The sequence below is a fragment of the Triturus cristatus genome, chromosome 2_1, assembly GCF_964204655.1.
Source record: "Triturus cristatus chromosome 2_1, aTriCri1.1, whole genome shotgun sequence".
Taxonomy (NCBI): Eukaryota; Metazoa; Chordata; class Amphibia; order Caudata; family Salamandridae; genus Triturus; species Triturus cristatus.
The window spans coordinates 948330560-948347517 of NC_140581.1; the positions used below are offsets into that span (position 1 = coordinate 948330560).

The 16958-nt window shown below is 40.6% G+C and overlaps 1 protein-coding gene across 22 annotated transcripts in view; it reads right to left on the reverse strand.

Moving 5' to 3' along the window:
• The window catches only part of PTPRD (protein tyrosine phosphatase receptor type D), a 3784543-nt gene that overhangs the window by 21737 nt on the left and 3745848 nt on the right, over positions 1 to 16958 (reverse strand). For all 22 annotated transcript variants that reach the window (XM_085633482.1, XM_085633637.1, XM_085633629.1 and 19 more), the window contains 2 exons: positions 16426 to 16551; positions 1518 to 1672 (listed from right to left, as the gene is read on the reverse strand). In XM_085633482.1, the coding sequence (XP_085489608.1) occupies positions 1518 to 1672; positions 16426 to 16551 (281 nt within the window). The remainder of the gene's footprint in view (positions 1 to 1517; positions 1673 to 16425; positions 16552 to 16958) is intronic.

The following is a 16958-nucleotide window of genomic DNA, read 5'->3' on the forward strand; positions in this document are numbered from 1 at the left end:
TTAGATGGCAGTCACCAGGCGGAATTTTACGCAGGAATGTTGCCAAATCACTTCATGATTGTCTTGACTATTAGTTAAAGTCGTTTTTGGAAGCTCTGGGTAAAGTGGGTAAATTGGGGAATTTCCCCTTATTGTCTTAATGTGACATGCTCTATTTTTGTTCATTTATTTTGTCAGTTGCTATAATAATTTTATTATCTTGTGATTTCTTTTCACAATTAGGGGTGCTTCATCTTCATTTAAGGAGTTCGTGGTGCCTTCTTAGAGTAAAGTGATGTATTTAATATTTCATGTTAAACATGAAGAGACAACATGTTATTTCCAGTGTCAGGGTTTATTTTCTTTTTTTCCCCAGAATATATGTTTAATAAACAGAGTGTAAAAATTAGAAGCCCAATTCATTCTGAGGAACCATTCATTTTAAGAATATATATATGACATGTATTATTGATAATGCTCCTGCATGTCCTTTTTTGCCTTTTGACAGTCTTGGGGCATATTTGTGAAGCTTTCACACAGAGCAGCAAGCCACCTTGCTGCGCCCCATGAATGTGTAAAGGCATGAATGTGCCTTACTTAACAGAATACGCTGCATTCCAGTCCTTTCCTTGCGCTGGCAAGTTTTTGGCTGCCTAGCGCTAATGCAGGCACCCTTGCACTGTGGTGCAAGGGTGCCTGTGTTGCAGACAGGATTGTTTTTCTACAGAAAGGGATACCTTCCTGCACAAAAACAATTCTCTGAGGCTTTGTTCTCTTTCTGGGTGTGCTGCAGTCAAATCTGATGCATTCCCAGGTATACCAGTGTTGGTAAATCTGGGACTATGCCAAAATCTATGGGTGGATGCATAGGAACACCCATGTTCCACCCATGTTCCACCTCCCTGGGTCATAGTATTGTAAAGCGATTTGTGCTGTGTTGCGTTGCTCTGGATTTCTCAAGCCATGCAAGGTCGCCTTCCCTGGCTTTCTAAATCTGCCTTAGGAGTTGTATTGCTCTTGCACCACATTGCATGGTACAAGAGAGACACACATTTTTGACAAATAAGGCCCCAGGTTTACATTACTGCCTTGTGTTATTCCATATTTATCAAGCCACGCAGGACCACGCAAGGAGGCCTTTGCGTGGTCTGATAAATCTCATTTGGGTTGTACATCGCCCTTGTGCCTCCCTGAGTGGCACAGGGGCAATGCAAAACCTTGATAAATCTGGCCTATCACTTTTAATTGTTTAGAAAACAGCAATTGCATCTGGTCACTTTCCCGCAAAAACAATGGCATTTGTAAATGAAGATTTCTAAGATGTCACAGCTCCGCCCCATTTGCTCTTCCTGTACATTTTGATCAACAGTGTGGATGTCAAAAATGTATCTTTAAACTCATTATTAACTTTGCTATCAACCTCTGGAAATGTGTGCAAACTCCACAAGCCACCGAATGCCTCTTGGGCATTAATATTCACGCAATACTATTTAGATAAATCACTACTGCGACTAGAATAAAATACTTTCATGGCTCACCTGCAATGCACTGATATTGGCCCGTCCTGGCCAAACTGTTCTTTCGTTTTATGAACTTGACCAATGAAATCAATGAATCCTTCCCCGGACTTTGGCACTCCTTGCTCGGGCCAGTCAGTGAACTGGAATTGTCTCACTGTTCGCGACTGACCATCCTGTAAAGAAGAAAATTCAAGCCAGAAATGGATTATTAGGAGTGATGGAAATAAATGAGCAACAGCTGAATTCACAATAGCCATTAACTAAAGCAGATGCAGGACTGAGGGCGCTGGCTGAGACCCAACCATTTCTACCGCTTTCCGTCCCTCCCTTTTCCTATTAGTGTAAATTATGTTCCACCACAACAATTTCACACTCCATAAACCGGTACTAATGTAAACAGGCTTTGTTTTTGCTTTTTATTAATTCTATAAATATTAAAATATGTTGGATGAACTTGGCGGCCATTCATGAAGTACTTAAGATTCATCTGCACACAACATCTGTACAAAGAAAAAGAGTGTGTGCAGTGGTTGTATGATGGATTGAAGTAAAAACTCAGAAAAAGTTCAAGATCCCCAGACCCCATAGGAGTCTTCTAAATTGTATTTGGCTGTGGAAAGCAACCACTTAAGTATCTGGTTTCCAGCAGAAGCAGAGTGTAAAGTAGATTTATTTGCCCAGCTGCCCCTGGTTGTTAAGTTAATTATTCCATAGATTCGGAAAGCAGAGGAGGGTGGATGAACCTCTTAGCAGATGCAGAAGTCAATAATCTGGCTTTCACACTGTGGCTCCCATCTGATACAACTTTAGAATATCCCATTAATACTGTGCGAAGAATGGTGAACAGTGATAGAAATCTTACTTGACGAATCCTGCTGTAATAATGAACTGGAGGATATGAGAGGCATATTCAACACCAGTCAATGACATCTAAATACAGCCTTGCCATTATACATTGGTAAAACATTTAAATAACATAACTTACTGGCATATCAATTCAAAAGGCAAAATAATACTTATTGTATCTTTTACATAAAATCACCCGCATCAGATCAAAACTGTGAAATTGCTGGTTACAGTTTAGATGTTCATGAGAAAGCCAACACTTTTGGAAAGAGCAGTAGTTATTCGAGAAACAATCTATAGAAACACAGGTGGAAATATCAATTCAGTTTACTTGTAAAAATCTCTTTAATCTCTCGGCATACATTCAAGGAAACAGTAGCCTGATTAGACAACAATGTGAGATGAAACGGATGAATATTAACATAAGAATAGCAAATTAATTGCATCGCCAGGTACCTGTAAAATTGATTATCTTCCCAACATATTCTCATCAAAGAATGTTGCATGTCAAACTCTCCCCTGGGCAAAGGGAGCTCCTGAATTCATGTTCTATTGGTGAAAGTGCACATGTCCACAATAACTTATGGACAGGGCTGAAGATGTATATACAATCAGACCACAATATTTATCCCTTCTAAGGTAGAAAAGATAATAAATAAGGCAACAGAATAGAGTGTTGTGGGTAGAATTATTTAGAGAGTTGTCAGTTAACATTAGATGTATTTTCTCTCACTGTAAACTTGGCACATAATCGCCTTTTTCTTTAGGATGGCTGGCAATAAAAAACATAACTCAATGAAGCACTGCAAGGTCACAGGGAATCGATTTTATCAGCACAGTGGGGCTTCATGAGCAGACCTCTGACCCTGATGTTAGTAGTGTGGCAGTAACATTAGTAGTAAGTAGGAAATTAAGTAGGAAAAAAGTTAAGCAGCCCTGGAAATCTCCATAACAGCACAATTTCGAGACAGATTGTCAAGACTCTTTCCTCTGGAACACATAGTTCTGGCGACAGTGCAGTGCCTCAAACAAGGACAATACTTTTATGAACTAGAAATTTGGAGAGATAGATTTAATTGTCACATCATGGACATACTGAGCAAAATGGGGTGTATGAAGTCAGTGGGATGAAAACAATAGAAGTTAAAGTTAGAATAACGGAAGTTTCTTACCCCCATGCCAATGAGGGAATGCCCACTTGAGATTGTGCTGGTGCACATTTAGCGCTAGTGTGATTTGTATTACATAAGGGTCACTTAAGCACCTGTCACTCCCTCTGTAATAACAAAGTGGGGTCACAAAAACTACCGCAAAGGCCTGTTGTGACCCCAGGGCATATGCTGGTCTGCTTTCACTTTGCAGGGGCCAACAAAGATGACTTTCATGGGGCAGAGCTCCATGGAACCCCTTTGACCCTCTTCCAAGGGGCACTGCAGGGGGTGCTGCCACTGTGGGGGCACAGAGTCAGTGTGCCTCCTGATGGCCTCTTTGCCTCTGTGCTAAAGTCGGTAAAATGTCCTCATGCAAATGTGGGAACACCCCATTAGAGATTGTGCTGGTGAATATTTAGTGCAAGTGCAATCTGTATTACAGAAGGGGCAACACCAATGTCTACAGCAAAAAGTGGCAAAGTGGTGCATATGCCCTACGGCACTTTCGATAATACGGCCTCTGGTGCAAGAAGAGCACAGGTGGCAAATTATCAACACTAATTGTTTTGAAGTAAAATCACCTATGGCATTTGTGCAACGTGCATTTAGCACTAGAGCATTCCCATGTGCATCATGTTCACACTATCCCTCTTTGACCAAAATGGAATTCCACATATTGTGCCTCCTCGTCTTTGCTGCTGCCGTGACATACAGGATTGACGCAATTGGTCTGCCAGAGTGCTGCTGTTGGAGTTTTTAATGCAGTATGCTCAATGCTAGAGTTGGACAATCGGTAACTAATCAGTCCTCTTTGAGAGGCCCAGATACGTTTTATGGCATGGGCAGAGTGGACAATTGCCAGGGCTCCCACTTTTCAAAGGGCCCTTGGGAAAGTAAATTTTATCTCTGACTTACATTTGTGTACATCTCCATCTGAATCTTTAAGGTATTAGTCAATAATGTTTAGCATCTTTGGTTTTGAATCAGCAGAAAATGAGTAATAACAAGCAAAGTTATTGTGAACAAAATCCTTAAGTTGACACGGGAGAGGCTCATGCATTTTCTGAAAATTAGAAATGGCACATGGAAAACTAAAACACTCACTGTAAAACTCAATGGTGTTCCAAGGTGGGACGAAAGGAACGACATTGTGTGACTATATAAGTGTCATGTGGGTGGCCAACTGCGAGATGTTGTGGCAGCATGTAGTGCCTATTTACAGTTCACCCACCTTGTCCCTAAAGATGTCACTTCCTGCTAGGAGTCTTTCATGGTGGGGCTCAGCAAAGTGCTCATGAAGGGCAAGAATGCATTGGGTCCCTGCTCGGTCATGCACATGACATGACGGTAAGATGAACACGGTTGGCGTTGCTTGCATTTTTCATATCCTGCTTTTAGATTATTGCTGAGAGGTTCAGATGACAGTTTACAAAAAATCGTGGGTTTATGATCGCTGCTATTGGGCAGTCTGTGGCATTTAAGCGAATTGACACAAATTATAGTGTTGATATTAACCTTCTTGCCTTCTGAAAATCCTGGAGGCATGCATCTTCTTACACAGTGAGAGAAAGAGCATATGGCGTCTCATCATGCTTCTAAATATTACCTCAAGCACTCAGACGAGAAAAGGCAACAAAACTAGAAGCAAAACATACTTCAGTTGGGGACTGATACCTTACAAAAATATTAGGCTTTGGAAATGTTTAATCGCTTTTCCTGATTCATCACTGTTTAGATTTGATTACCACTTTCACTGAGTTTTTCCCAGTTACATAGTGTATACATGCATAAATCAGCGAAAAACATGCACTGTTTCAGTCTTTCTTTTTTTTAAATCCTTTTCAATATCTTGTCAGAAAAATAAACAAGGTGTTCTTTCAGGTCTAACACGACTGAGCTATTAATCGTAAATTTAATATAAAGGAATACAAGTTCCATTTTTGGAAGATCACAGTATTTTTATAATCGTTTATAAAACATTTTCAGTGAAGAGGCAATAGGAGGACTAGTAGCTCCACGGGTTTAGTATGATGCTACATGATTTTCACCTTCTGAACATCTATTAGATAATGAGAAAGGCTAGTGGTGACAAGAGATGAAGCCATTAGTGTGAGGGGGCTTCTGGTAGACTACCTAAGATGTGTTTTGGTCGCACGTCTATTACAGTATTTAAAAAGCCCACCTCTAGGGATGAAACTCTCTGCACGGATGTGGACAAGTGTACCATCCTGCCTTTTGCATTATTCCTTACCAATCATGATGATTTTCACTAGTGAGCGTGGAAATCAGTGCATCCACTGAGCTACTCTACTTTTCTGATACTCAACCAATATAGGACAAAGGTCTGCTGAAAAGATGGTATAGATAAGACATATGCCCCATTCAAAGCCCATAGTGCATAGTCTCTTTTATCCCCCCCCCACTACAAGCTTATAGGGAGCCTGACCATTGGTGCAGCTAAAATTCTAATGAAAGACACTGTCCTTTTACTCATGGCAGAAGAATCTGCCAATCCTCCCTGATATACATTTGGTTTGTCCTCCGGAATGGGAGCCCTACCTTGATTTAAGGTACATGGCAAGTGTAGAGTATGACACAGTTGTATGCCATGTGACTGGTGCTTAGAGAATTCATATTCAGTCCATCCAAGACTGAGCACAGCTGCAGAACTAATGGCAGACTGAAAACAATATTTCTATCCTTGGCAGTACTACCCCCTGACCAGCCTAGTAAACAAGTTACTACGGTTTTGTGTGCTGGCTCATCACTGCACTTGGATCCACATTCTGGGGCCAGTTGAGGCTTTCCAGTTTTGTCATGTTCGCTAGACCTTGTATGGACCAAGGTCAGCAGGTGTACATAGTCACATTTGGAATATAAACTCTTGTGAACTATTAAACGCCATCTCTAACCCCTCCCTCAAAAAGAAAGTCCAGAAGAGTGGGTCTTTGCTATGGCTGGGAAAATGGCTGCACAAAGTTATGAGTTTTGAACATGGTACATTCTTTCATGGGACCCAGCATTCTGCCAGTGCTTAAAATAGATAATAGCTAACACTTTAGGTTTAATTCCTTGTATTAGTCTGGATCTTAGGAAAAAATGTCCCTGCATGGAGCAAGAGTTACTTTGAAATTTGCTGTTTCTCTTCCAATGCTGAGAAAGACTTAAGACTCAGGTGCAATTTCTGGTGCTGTGATCTGTTCGTTAGAAGAAATAAACTGTACTAGCCTGTACTAGGTGGCTGGGGGCCTGCAGGAGACATTCCAGGACTGTGAGTGTGGAGAAACTGCATTGTCCTGTCTTTACCCACACCACCCCAGACATTGTGGCAGCCCATATCACCATCCCTTCTAGTCTAAATCAGGTTTTCTCGTCTCATTCTAGTCCTTAGGTTAGAGTTCCATTAGACAGCCTGAAGATGGCTGCCCTGATCCTGGAGTGATTTAAACTACATCTCTCTCCTTTATGGCTCCAGAGATGTTGTGGTTTACGGGTGTGCCACAAACCTAACATTAAGTTCCCCAGTAGTAATTTCAACCGGTGGGTTCAGTGGAAATCTCTGGTACTCTGCATTCCCATGCCTGCCAGAAAATTGTGATGATAGTCAGTTACTAGATACTGATTCACAATGTTTAGTTCCCCAGGGACAGCTACCAAGCCCTCCTCTTGATTTTTGAACCCTATCACTGATCAGCAGAGCCCCCATGACAGAATTAACTGGACAATAGAGTTTGTATTTGGTAACCAAACAATTGGCAATACAAAACTGCCAGTGGGTGGGTATAACTTCTATAAAGGGCGGACTAATCAGAGCATACATGATACAATTTAACATTGTTTCAGGTACCTTTGTTGTGCTGACTGTGGATTATAAACATCCTAGTAAGATACTGAGACGCAAAGATCTCAAGGATATCTGAAAATTAACAAAACTGTTTCTCTAGAAAGTCATCGTCAATAAATACTTATGTAATTTATATTAATGTGTCATGATGAGCAAGCACTGTAAAAATATTAGTGGTGATAGCACAATCACAGTACGTAGTAGGCAGCTTTCTAAATTGTTTTACTGCTCATAACAACCATACATTTCCTACATGCAAATAAAAATCCATAATTTTAACTCTGATGAAGAACGCTGCACAATGTTTTTGAGTTTGCTGTATCATAATGTATCTGAGTTTGAAACCTACAACTACCTCTAAGAGTAAGTGCTTTCAATTAATCAAAGCTATTCTCAGAGAGTGACGTAAAGAAAGTAATTTTATTTCCATTTGGAGTGCAACAGTATGTGAGACTCTGGGACAACAATGGGGAATAACAGGATCTATCACATATACTGGCCAAAAACCACACACTTCGCAGAGAATATGTCTTTCATCAGCACACCAAATTCTGAAGCTCACTTTACTAGGGCTAAAGACTTCACAAGTATGGCATGTGATTTATTGTATTTCACGCATGCCCCCTTTTATTGAAGAATATAAGGCCTATTTGCAGAACTGTACGAGGAGGGAAGATTGTACTGCCTCCGGCCAAGGCACTCTTATTCTGCAGATTTATACTTCAAAGGAACTAATGTGCTCAGATTTTAAACATTTCTCCACTGACTTATGGAATAATAACACCATGTAGATGGAAGAAACAGAAAGCATTCTATGTTGATGGTCTGGCTCGATAGGCCAGATGTTGCCAGACAATTATGTGAGAATCACTAGGAGAGAGGCGTTGGTTCCACCCACCTGTGAGGAGTCATAGGTACGTTTTAATTGTTCAGAAGTTGCGTGCGTCCACAGAAAAAGTGCCTGCCCCCAAAAGCTGTGATAATTTTATTTATCCATCTGCCTAAGCTTGAATTTTCAGGGACACACAAATGGCATTGTAATGCTATAAAAGTGTCTTAGATAATTAGACAATTTAAGTTGTTGGCAGCAGCAGAGATGGGGGAAGGCAGTCATTAGCCTACATTACTCTTTAGGTCTGACTTAACAGTGAAACTGTCACCTAACCTTTTAACCTATCCCACAATTATTCTATAGTTCTTTGCTTAGACACAAATGCATATCCATTCCCATGCTATTTAATAGTAATGCTTCATTCCAAATCTTTATTTCGGTCACTATGGACCATAAAAGAATGCAACTAAATACAATTATCAATTAAACATTGCACATAAGATAATAATAAAAAAAAATTAATGTGCTTCACATTATCATACAACATTCCTATTAAACCAGACCTACTGGCATTGCCAATGCCTGTCGTAATAAGTGTGTTCTACTTCAGTCATAGTTTTAAAAAAACCAAAAGGAGCCTTCCCCATACTCAGAAATCTTCCCTGATCCAAGTGTATATCTGGCATTATCATGCCTTGCGCTTCTGTAGGTGAATAAAGGGGCACACTCTTTTCTAATGTGACAACTGCTGAGTATCCCAAAGCACACCACACAGCTCTATCATGATCAGATCTGAATGTGAGTTGAACAGTCATCATTTGTTAGCCCCCAGGGAAGGATCTTGGCCACATGCCTCAATTGCTTACCCGCTTTCATTGTCAATAGTTCACTACATTTGTGTTTGCTTTTTTGCTGTAAAATTATTTCCACATTTTTGTGATTTTTATTTTCACGACTAAGTCGCCTGGCTCTTATCTTCTAAAACAGTGGATTATTAAAATGTTCTACTTCTTCTAAATGTATCATTCTACATTACATCGAATCCACATGATCCCATATGTGATAATACACGTTTGGGGTAGGAAACACAATGATAAGGATTTTTAAACTATGTTACGTGGTTACTTTTGATGAGGATATGTTGATAAGCAACAGAAGAGGAAAGAAACTTCTTATATAAATATTTGCAGTATAAAATAGTATTTCTGTGTCTGGCCAAAGATGGAACAACTCAATGCTGTATGCGAAAAAGATGTGCTTATGTGCACCTTCTCTGCCATTCCTTCACTGCATGAAAGTCTACTCTGCATCCATAAAGGCATATCTCTTCTCTGACAAAAGGAACTATGCCTTCAATGGTACTAACATCAAGTCAACAGCACAGTCATGAATTGGACACAATGTCACTGGGATCTGTGAATGCCAATTTGGCCATTGAGGGAGTGAGTACACATGTTGTTCACCAAAGAGGATAACTAGGATAAATCTCATCCACCCACCGCTGACATCACTTCCCAATACAAGGAAATGTCTGCGAGAAAAGAAGACAATTGTACTACCACCTATACTCCACTGGAAACCACAAGAGGTAGACTAGATGCAGTAAAGATCTGGACCACTGTAATCACGCATCAGTAGATGGCCAAATTGCATGGCAGCCTTGACTAAATCTGGCAATTATAGAGCATCATTCTACGAGAAACAGGTCTACAGAACCGTGAAAGTTTCATATTTATTCTGTTCATATTTCACCAAGAAGATGTTTGGGATTCAAAACATGGCACCTTAAAAAAAGAGGCGGCCTATTTGTGATTCTTGTAAAGTCTCAGTGCCCTATTGAAATAATTGCACCTTTGAGTACAATGATTGCCAAGTAAACATGAACTTGTGTTAATAGAGAAATGAAAACAAAAATCACAAAAAAACTTTATATATATATATATATATATTACCTACTGGCGGTCGCCAGTAGGTAGTTATAGTTAGGACCACGTTTCCATAGGAAAACCTCAACATTCTATTTTGAATAACTTTGGCGCCGGTCGACGAATCCTCGCGAATTTCTCAAAATAGGTGGGGCGCTACGCTCCGCTCCTACCCTGAAAGTCTCGGGGGGATCCGTCAAGCGGGGGCTGAGATAAAAGGGGGGTCCCAAAACGCGTTTTTCCCATGCATTTTTCCATAGGACCTTTAGAACGAGCTACAGCCCGAACGGCTGAACAGAATTACTCAAAATTTGGCAGAGAGGTAGTCCCTAGGTCAAGGAAGTGCCTTTTGTAGGTTTGGTGTAAATCTGTTCAGTAGATTCTGAGAAAATAGCCTTTAAATCAATATATATATCTGAGCCCGCTTACGGTACGCTTACCGTACGCTTACGGTAAGCGTACGGTGGCGTGCGCGAGCGCGATTCTGATTGGCTCTTAGATCTTAGTAAACATTCGAATCGGCCGAAACCAGGAAGCGGCGGCCGCCATTTTGTGTATTTCACTCTGAAAAAAAAGAGTGAAAACAAGGAAAGGGGGCAATGAGGAGAGTTACAGACCCCCTAACATTTGTAAGGGGGTCAAAGAAGGACAGAAAAGTACAAAAAAAACATTTATTGATTTTAAAAAAAATCACGGGGTACGCGTACGGTAAGCTTACGGTAAGCGTACGGTAGAAAAAAAAAAAAAAAAAAATGAAAATCAGATTTAAGTGTTTAGATATTAGGGGGCTCTAAAAAGAGCCGTTGTGTTTATGAAATGATTTTTTAGTGGTACCTACAAGTAAGTACCGATGCAGAGTCTAAGGTTCAAGAGGAAGACTCTGTTCCCTTCATCATTGAAGTGCACACCATCTCCTCTATAAATGTCTTGCATGTCATAACGCAAGTTGTTGTGGTAAATGGCACCCATACCATAGTCACGGAGGAAAGCAGAAACAGATTTGTTGACGTGCTTTCTTGCTTTGTCATCGCACCGCGTGCCCACCGTGCGTGCACGGCACTAACTGCGTAAAGTGGGCGCGCGGTGCGCGAAGCGCACCGCGTGCTCACTGTGCGCGCACGGTGCGCGAAGCGCACCGTGCGCGCACGGAACGAACTGCGTTAAGTGGGCGCGCACGCCACGAATGGCGTAAAGTAACTTAGCATTTAAAAAACCGTACAAATTCACTGAAAAAACCATAGGTTTCACACACGTTATAGTTAGGAATTCGCATTTAAAAAACCTTGCAAATTCACTGAAAAAACCATAGGTTTCACACATGTTATAGTTAGCGGAAATTTTACTGATAAAAAACCAATGAAATTCCCCCGTTATAGTTAGTGCAGGCAACTATAACTCACGCGACCGCAATCTTCTGCTGATGACATATGTGTCTTTATGAAAAAAAAATATTTGTAATATATGTATAGCTAAAAATTTATGGAAGAAGACATGGGCAAATAAGTGTCTAAATACAGTATTAGCATCAGCAGAGGATTGCGGTCGCGTGAGTTATAGTTGCCTGCACTAACTATAACGGGGGAATTTCATTGGTTTTTTATCAGTAAAATTTCCGCTAACTATAACATGTGTGAAACCTATGGTTTTTTCAGTGAATATATATATATATATATATATATATATATATATATATATCCACCATGTTTGAAATACACTGAAGTACTTCAAGTTTTGGTCTCTGGCTGCAGACTAAAGCCCTTCTCCCAGTACGACAATTTGGGACATTTCGATCAATTGTCACCTATTCAAAATGATATCTTCAGCAACCCAACAGCTGAAATTGGCCACTTAACTTTTGTAAAGCATACCCGCTAAATTGCATCATATATATTCCAATTTTAATATTTTTTTATGTGCTTGAACTACAAACAAATGTTGTTTCTGTTGTAAATTTGCAGAAGGAGATGGATTACATGATGACTGTCAAAAAAATATTTTGGTGGAAAAAGCCAAACAATGTATTTTTCCCAATGGCCCTGGCCAAGACCCACACTTGTGTAATATGGGAGAAGAAAGGTAACTTAATACAAATTTACTCAACAAGGAAGAACGCTCTAATGTTGGATTTATAACAAGCTAAAAATGGCAGCTAATGTTAGGTCTACATAAGAGAGACAGGTTGGGGGTAGTGTGATGAGCATTCAACCTGGATTCGCCTCCTGTGTTGTTTTCTGAAAAAGACAATGGGAATGAGGATATCTGAGATGGTTCACTTCAGTATTTTGCTTTGTAGATCAGCCGACATCGCAGCTCATTAAGCAATTTAGGAGCAACACATAATCAAAATTTAAAGTAGACCAACATCTGCGAGAGCAGTTTCTTAAGACACAATTCCATAAGGAAAGCATCGCTAGGATGCAGTGCGATCTTTTGGACGAATGAATGAACTCGGATTTGGAAAAAGTTGGTAAATCTTTGGAGAGGTGCATCTGAGACAGTGAGCAATCTGTCAATTATTAAGTAAACAAAACTGAGACTACCAGAGTGAATCTGCCTTCTGCTTCTCATCATATTTCCATTAGAGCAATATCATTCTTGTATCTTTAAGAGACTGCAATGAGATTTTATAACTCTTTCTACAGAAGGGGCAGGACGGTGACATCTCTGCGGTACTTCACTACTGGAAAATTATACACAAGCACCATATGTGGTTAATGACATATATCCAGCAAAGCAATGTATTGGTGCTTAAAGACCGATAATGCTCATTTAATAACAAGAATACTTTACAACTCAGTGCATCAACATCTACCTTTTTCTATGTTTGTATTTCAAGCTTGCTTCATCTCTCCAGCAAAACATTCCTATAAAATGCTCTACTTATGTCTATTCACCCGGCACTCTAGCTATACATAGCTCCATGGATTTGTCCGGCGATCACGTGTCTAGCAGTGTAACTATGTGGCTGTCTTTCTCTCAATACATCTGTCTGTTTGTCTATCCATCACCCTCTCTATTGGTAAATCTGTCCATCAAGCTTTATTTTTGTTACCAATCTCTTTATTTCAATCTAAATATAACTATATTAAATGATGTCTCTCCATTGGTCTGCCTGGTGTTTCAGGCAGTCTGCCTCTCTTTGTAACTGCCTGTCTATCAGACAAAGCTTGACAATCACTTAGTGTCCATGGGTGAGCTCACATCTGCATTATTGGATTGGTATCTAGATGGCACTCACAGAAACATATCTTCCAGGTTCTTGTCCTGCTTCACTATGAGTGCAAAACGTCTAGCATGACGGCATAATCATCTAATCAACAAGTGACAATTAAACAGCAGTGTGTCTTTTAAGACAGGTTTCAGTGTCATCTTGTGTTTTCTTACAAATCCCATGTCCCCATTGTCCCACTAAGAAGTGATCATACTGGGAACAGAAGGTGGCCTAGCATTAGTGTGTGTAATGGACAATAACCTAGATTTCTTCTTACTGTGTGACGATGGAGGTGGGGGCTTCAAAGAGAGCTTAAATATGAATGGACCATCACAAGAAACAAGGATACAACTTTTTTTAGCTTGTACCTCACTCTGCATCAACATGCAAGACTTACAACAGTTCATGTTGTGTCTCCTTTATCAAAGACGTTAACCTAAAAAAATGTATCTTTGCACTAAGCATTAATGTTGGGCACTACCCTTCCATGGGATGACCTTGCCTGGTATTACATTTGAAATGATTTGAAAGCTAACATGCTCTGTCTGAAGCAGTGCTTAATTTGAGCCAGTGGTTTCCAGGGCTAGGCACAGGCACTTAATTGGCAACACCAGCTCCAGTGACAGTCCACCACACGGTGGCTCTGCTGAGATGAGCAACAGGGTTTAATAAGTCAATATTCATTAGAAAAGGACATTACCTGCCAGTCATGCCATTATTAAAGCTTTGAATGGCCTAGAAAAGGCTGAATTGCCACATATGTAGGAGTGCGATGCTTAGTAATAAATTGGTACTGCTATTGGTGGTGCTGACAAGGGCAATGTGTGGGGCAAGCTGCAGTGGCCTCCCGAGAAGGGCCCTGGCACTTACTTTTCTTAGCAAATTAAGCACTGACCTGAAGGATGTTCCAGTGGAACTAAATGTCTTTCGAGGGATCAACAAATGCCAAATCTTCCTCACAGAAAACCTTTACTTGCTGCTAGAAATGTTTCAAATAGTACATTCACCATTATATGATCGTATGTTTTACCAGTGTCTAGTTTTTAACAACATCTAGAGATAGGCAAATCTTCCCAAAGTGTTTCAAGTAATGAGGCGCAAGTGGAATGTGGGAAGTGGATGGGGCATGTATGAATGCATTTTATAACATGGTTATTCTGTGCACCACAGGGAACTATCAGGTTGAAATTCATTCAGTGCTTAATTTGAGACGGTGGTTTCCAGTGCTCAGCACCAGCACTTAATTGTCAACACCACCACTTATGACAGTCTGCCTAGTGGTGACACTGATTGCCTGATATAGAGATAATTTTTCAATATACATGAAAAATGACTAATTCCTGCTGTTATGCCATTCTTATAGCTTTGGGGGCCTAGAATCGTCTGAATTGTTACAATTGTAGGAGTGCAATGGTCAGTAGTTGCGTGGGAACTGTCATTGACAGCGCTGGCAGAGGCAACGGGTGGTGCAAGCTGCAGTGGCCTCCTGACGACGGCCCTGGCACTTATTTGTTTATAAATTAAGCACTGGATTCATTCTTGTGTTTCTAAAGTTTCTCCAAAACTGCAGCACTGATTGTTTTATCACTTAGTAGGGCGTGTCATATAGAAATGAACAAACACATACAGAGAGAGAGATGAAGAGACATAAGTGAGAGACAACACATAAAACAGTAAACTAGGTGTGCAGCAGGTTATTTCAAGCTTGGTATAGAGAGAGAGAGAGCGAGAGAGAGAGAGAGAGAGAGAGAGAGAGAGAGAGAGAGAGAGAGAGAGAGAGAGAGAGATCATGGAGTAGTTTCTATTGCCTCCCTACTTTAGTTTAATTCTGAACTCAAACTTGCCTATGCTTTTTTTTCTCTGCATCTCAAAAGTAATTTCCAGTGCTTCCCTGGATAAACACGACTTCAACATGAAGAAAACAGAAAAAAAATAAGTTGCAAAGTAACCACGATTATAATTTTGAAATCAAAAGGTCAAATATGATTTATCCCAAGTGGAAATGTTCAGGTTATCTGGTTTTCATGACATCAAATTTCATTTTAACCTGATTCTCCTCTGTCTGATTGCTTTTTGAATCTGGTATATACAATACAATTCTTAGGCAAATAAAGTTTTGTGGTCAAAACCTGCCTCAGTCCTTTTTAGTGTACGACCGCTGTGCTCGTGAGGGCTCCCTAGGCACGGCTCGAACTCTACATGGTCTCGCCGGCAGCAAGATGTTGAGTGCAAGTTGAAACTTCTCCATCTGCGGGCAGGTGAGAGGTCTCCTGGGCATCACTCTTAAAATGTGAGGCACTTCCAGCAGGGTGGACTTCATTTGGAAAAAAGCTAATGCAATATCCTTGAGGTGGGTTTGGAACTCTGTCAGCACAAACCCCTGACATTTCTGGAAAGGCCAACATGTTGCTGTTCTTGCCAACCATTTTTCTAAAGAGCTTCCAAAAACGGAAAAAGAAAGAAAGGCTTTTGGTTCCAATTGCTCTGCTGTGGGAATTGTGGTGAGCAGAAACAACATGAACTGTGCCCAAAAAAAGGTTACATGTGTTCAATTTGACGCATTTGGATCCCGTGCTTAGCTTGGGCTCAGCAGAGGCATGAAGTGGCCACTGAATGTCAGCCAAGCAATCAACATCACCAGCCCAGGACCTTCTGGTGCAAAAACTTCGACACTCCAAGAAGCGAGGATTGCCAAAACCCAATCCCTAAAGTGTGAAGCTTTAAAGGCTTTTCTCAGGAATGGGATATACTCTGCAGTTTTTAAATCACACTGCATTAGCCTTGAAGCTCGCATGATTCCCAGGAACAAAAAGGAAAGTAGGAAAAAATCTGAAAATGACGTGATGAAAAAGCCCTAATGCGTTCCAGAACCGGCGGCGACACACTGCAAAGGTTGCATTGCACAGATGTGAGCTTCCAGTTTTCGGCATGAGTCAGCTGTTATGGATACGATATTTGTTTATTATGCGAATCCTTAATTCGCTCCTTTAACTTTTGTTTATGAGTGGGGAAATTTACATTTCTCTGCGGCTTTGTGAACTGAACGAGAGGGAAAGTGCAGGAAATGGGTAATTGGCGTCAGATGGGAAAAAGTAGCAATCCAGTGCGCTGACTCACCCTGGCATCTGTGACCTTGAACTCCCGAAGGATGTACTGCGGCATGTTGTACTCTGCCATGGGGTCTACCACGAAGTACTGGTACCTGGCTGACCGCTCTGCCGGCCAGTATTGGTGACATTTTTCCTAAAAGAAAGAAAAAAAGAAGAGTTTCAAGATTTTAATACACAAACACAGGACGGTGTTTTCAATTTAACTGCAGCTGCAGAAAGCTCTTTAAAAATGAGCTGTAGACCTTAAACTATAGAAAACAATATGTGTGCAGTTCCTTCACCGGAACACATTATTCTACAAACTATCCAATGTGTTAAGAAAGGAAGGTGAAACAAGCATTGGATGCCCAACATTTGCCTTTTCAATGCTGGTGTTGCCATCTTTTTTTAAACATTTTTGTTGGGTGAGCTTCCATGCTCTTCCCAATATATACATATGTACATAAGAGGAAAAATATTTTGTTTGGGTCTGAAGAAGTCCAGATCGCCATCGGCGTTTCTGGCACTGAAGGGAACTACTGTGACACACCGGAAGGCTAG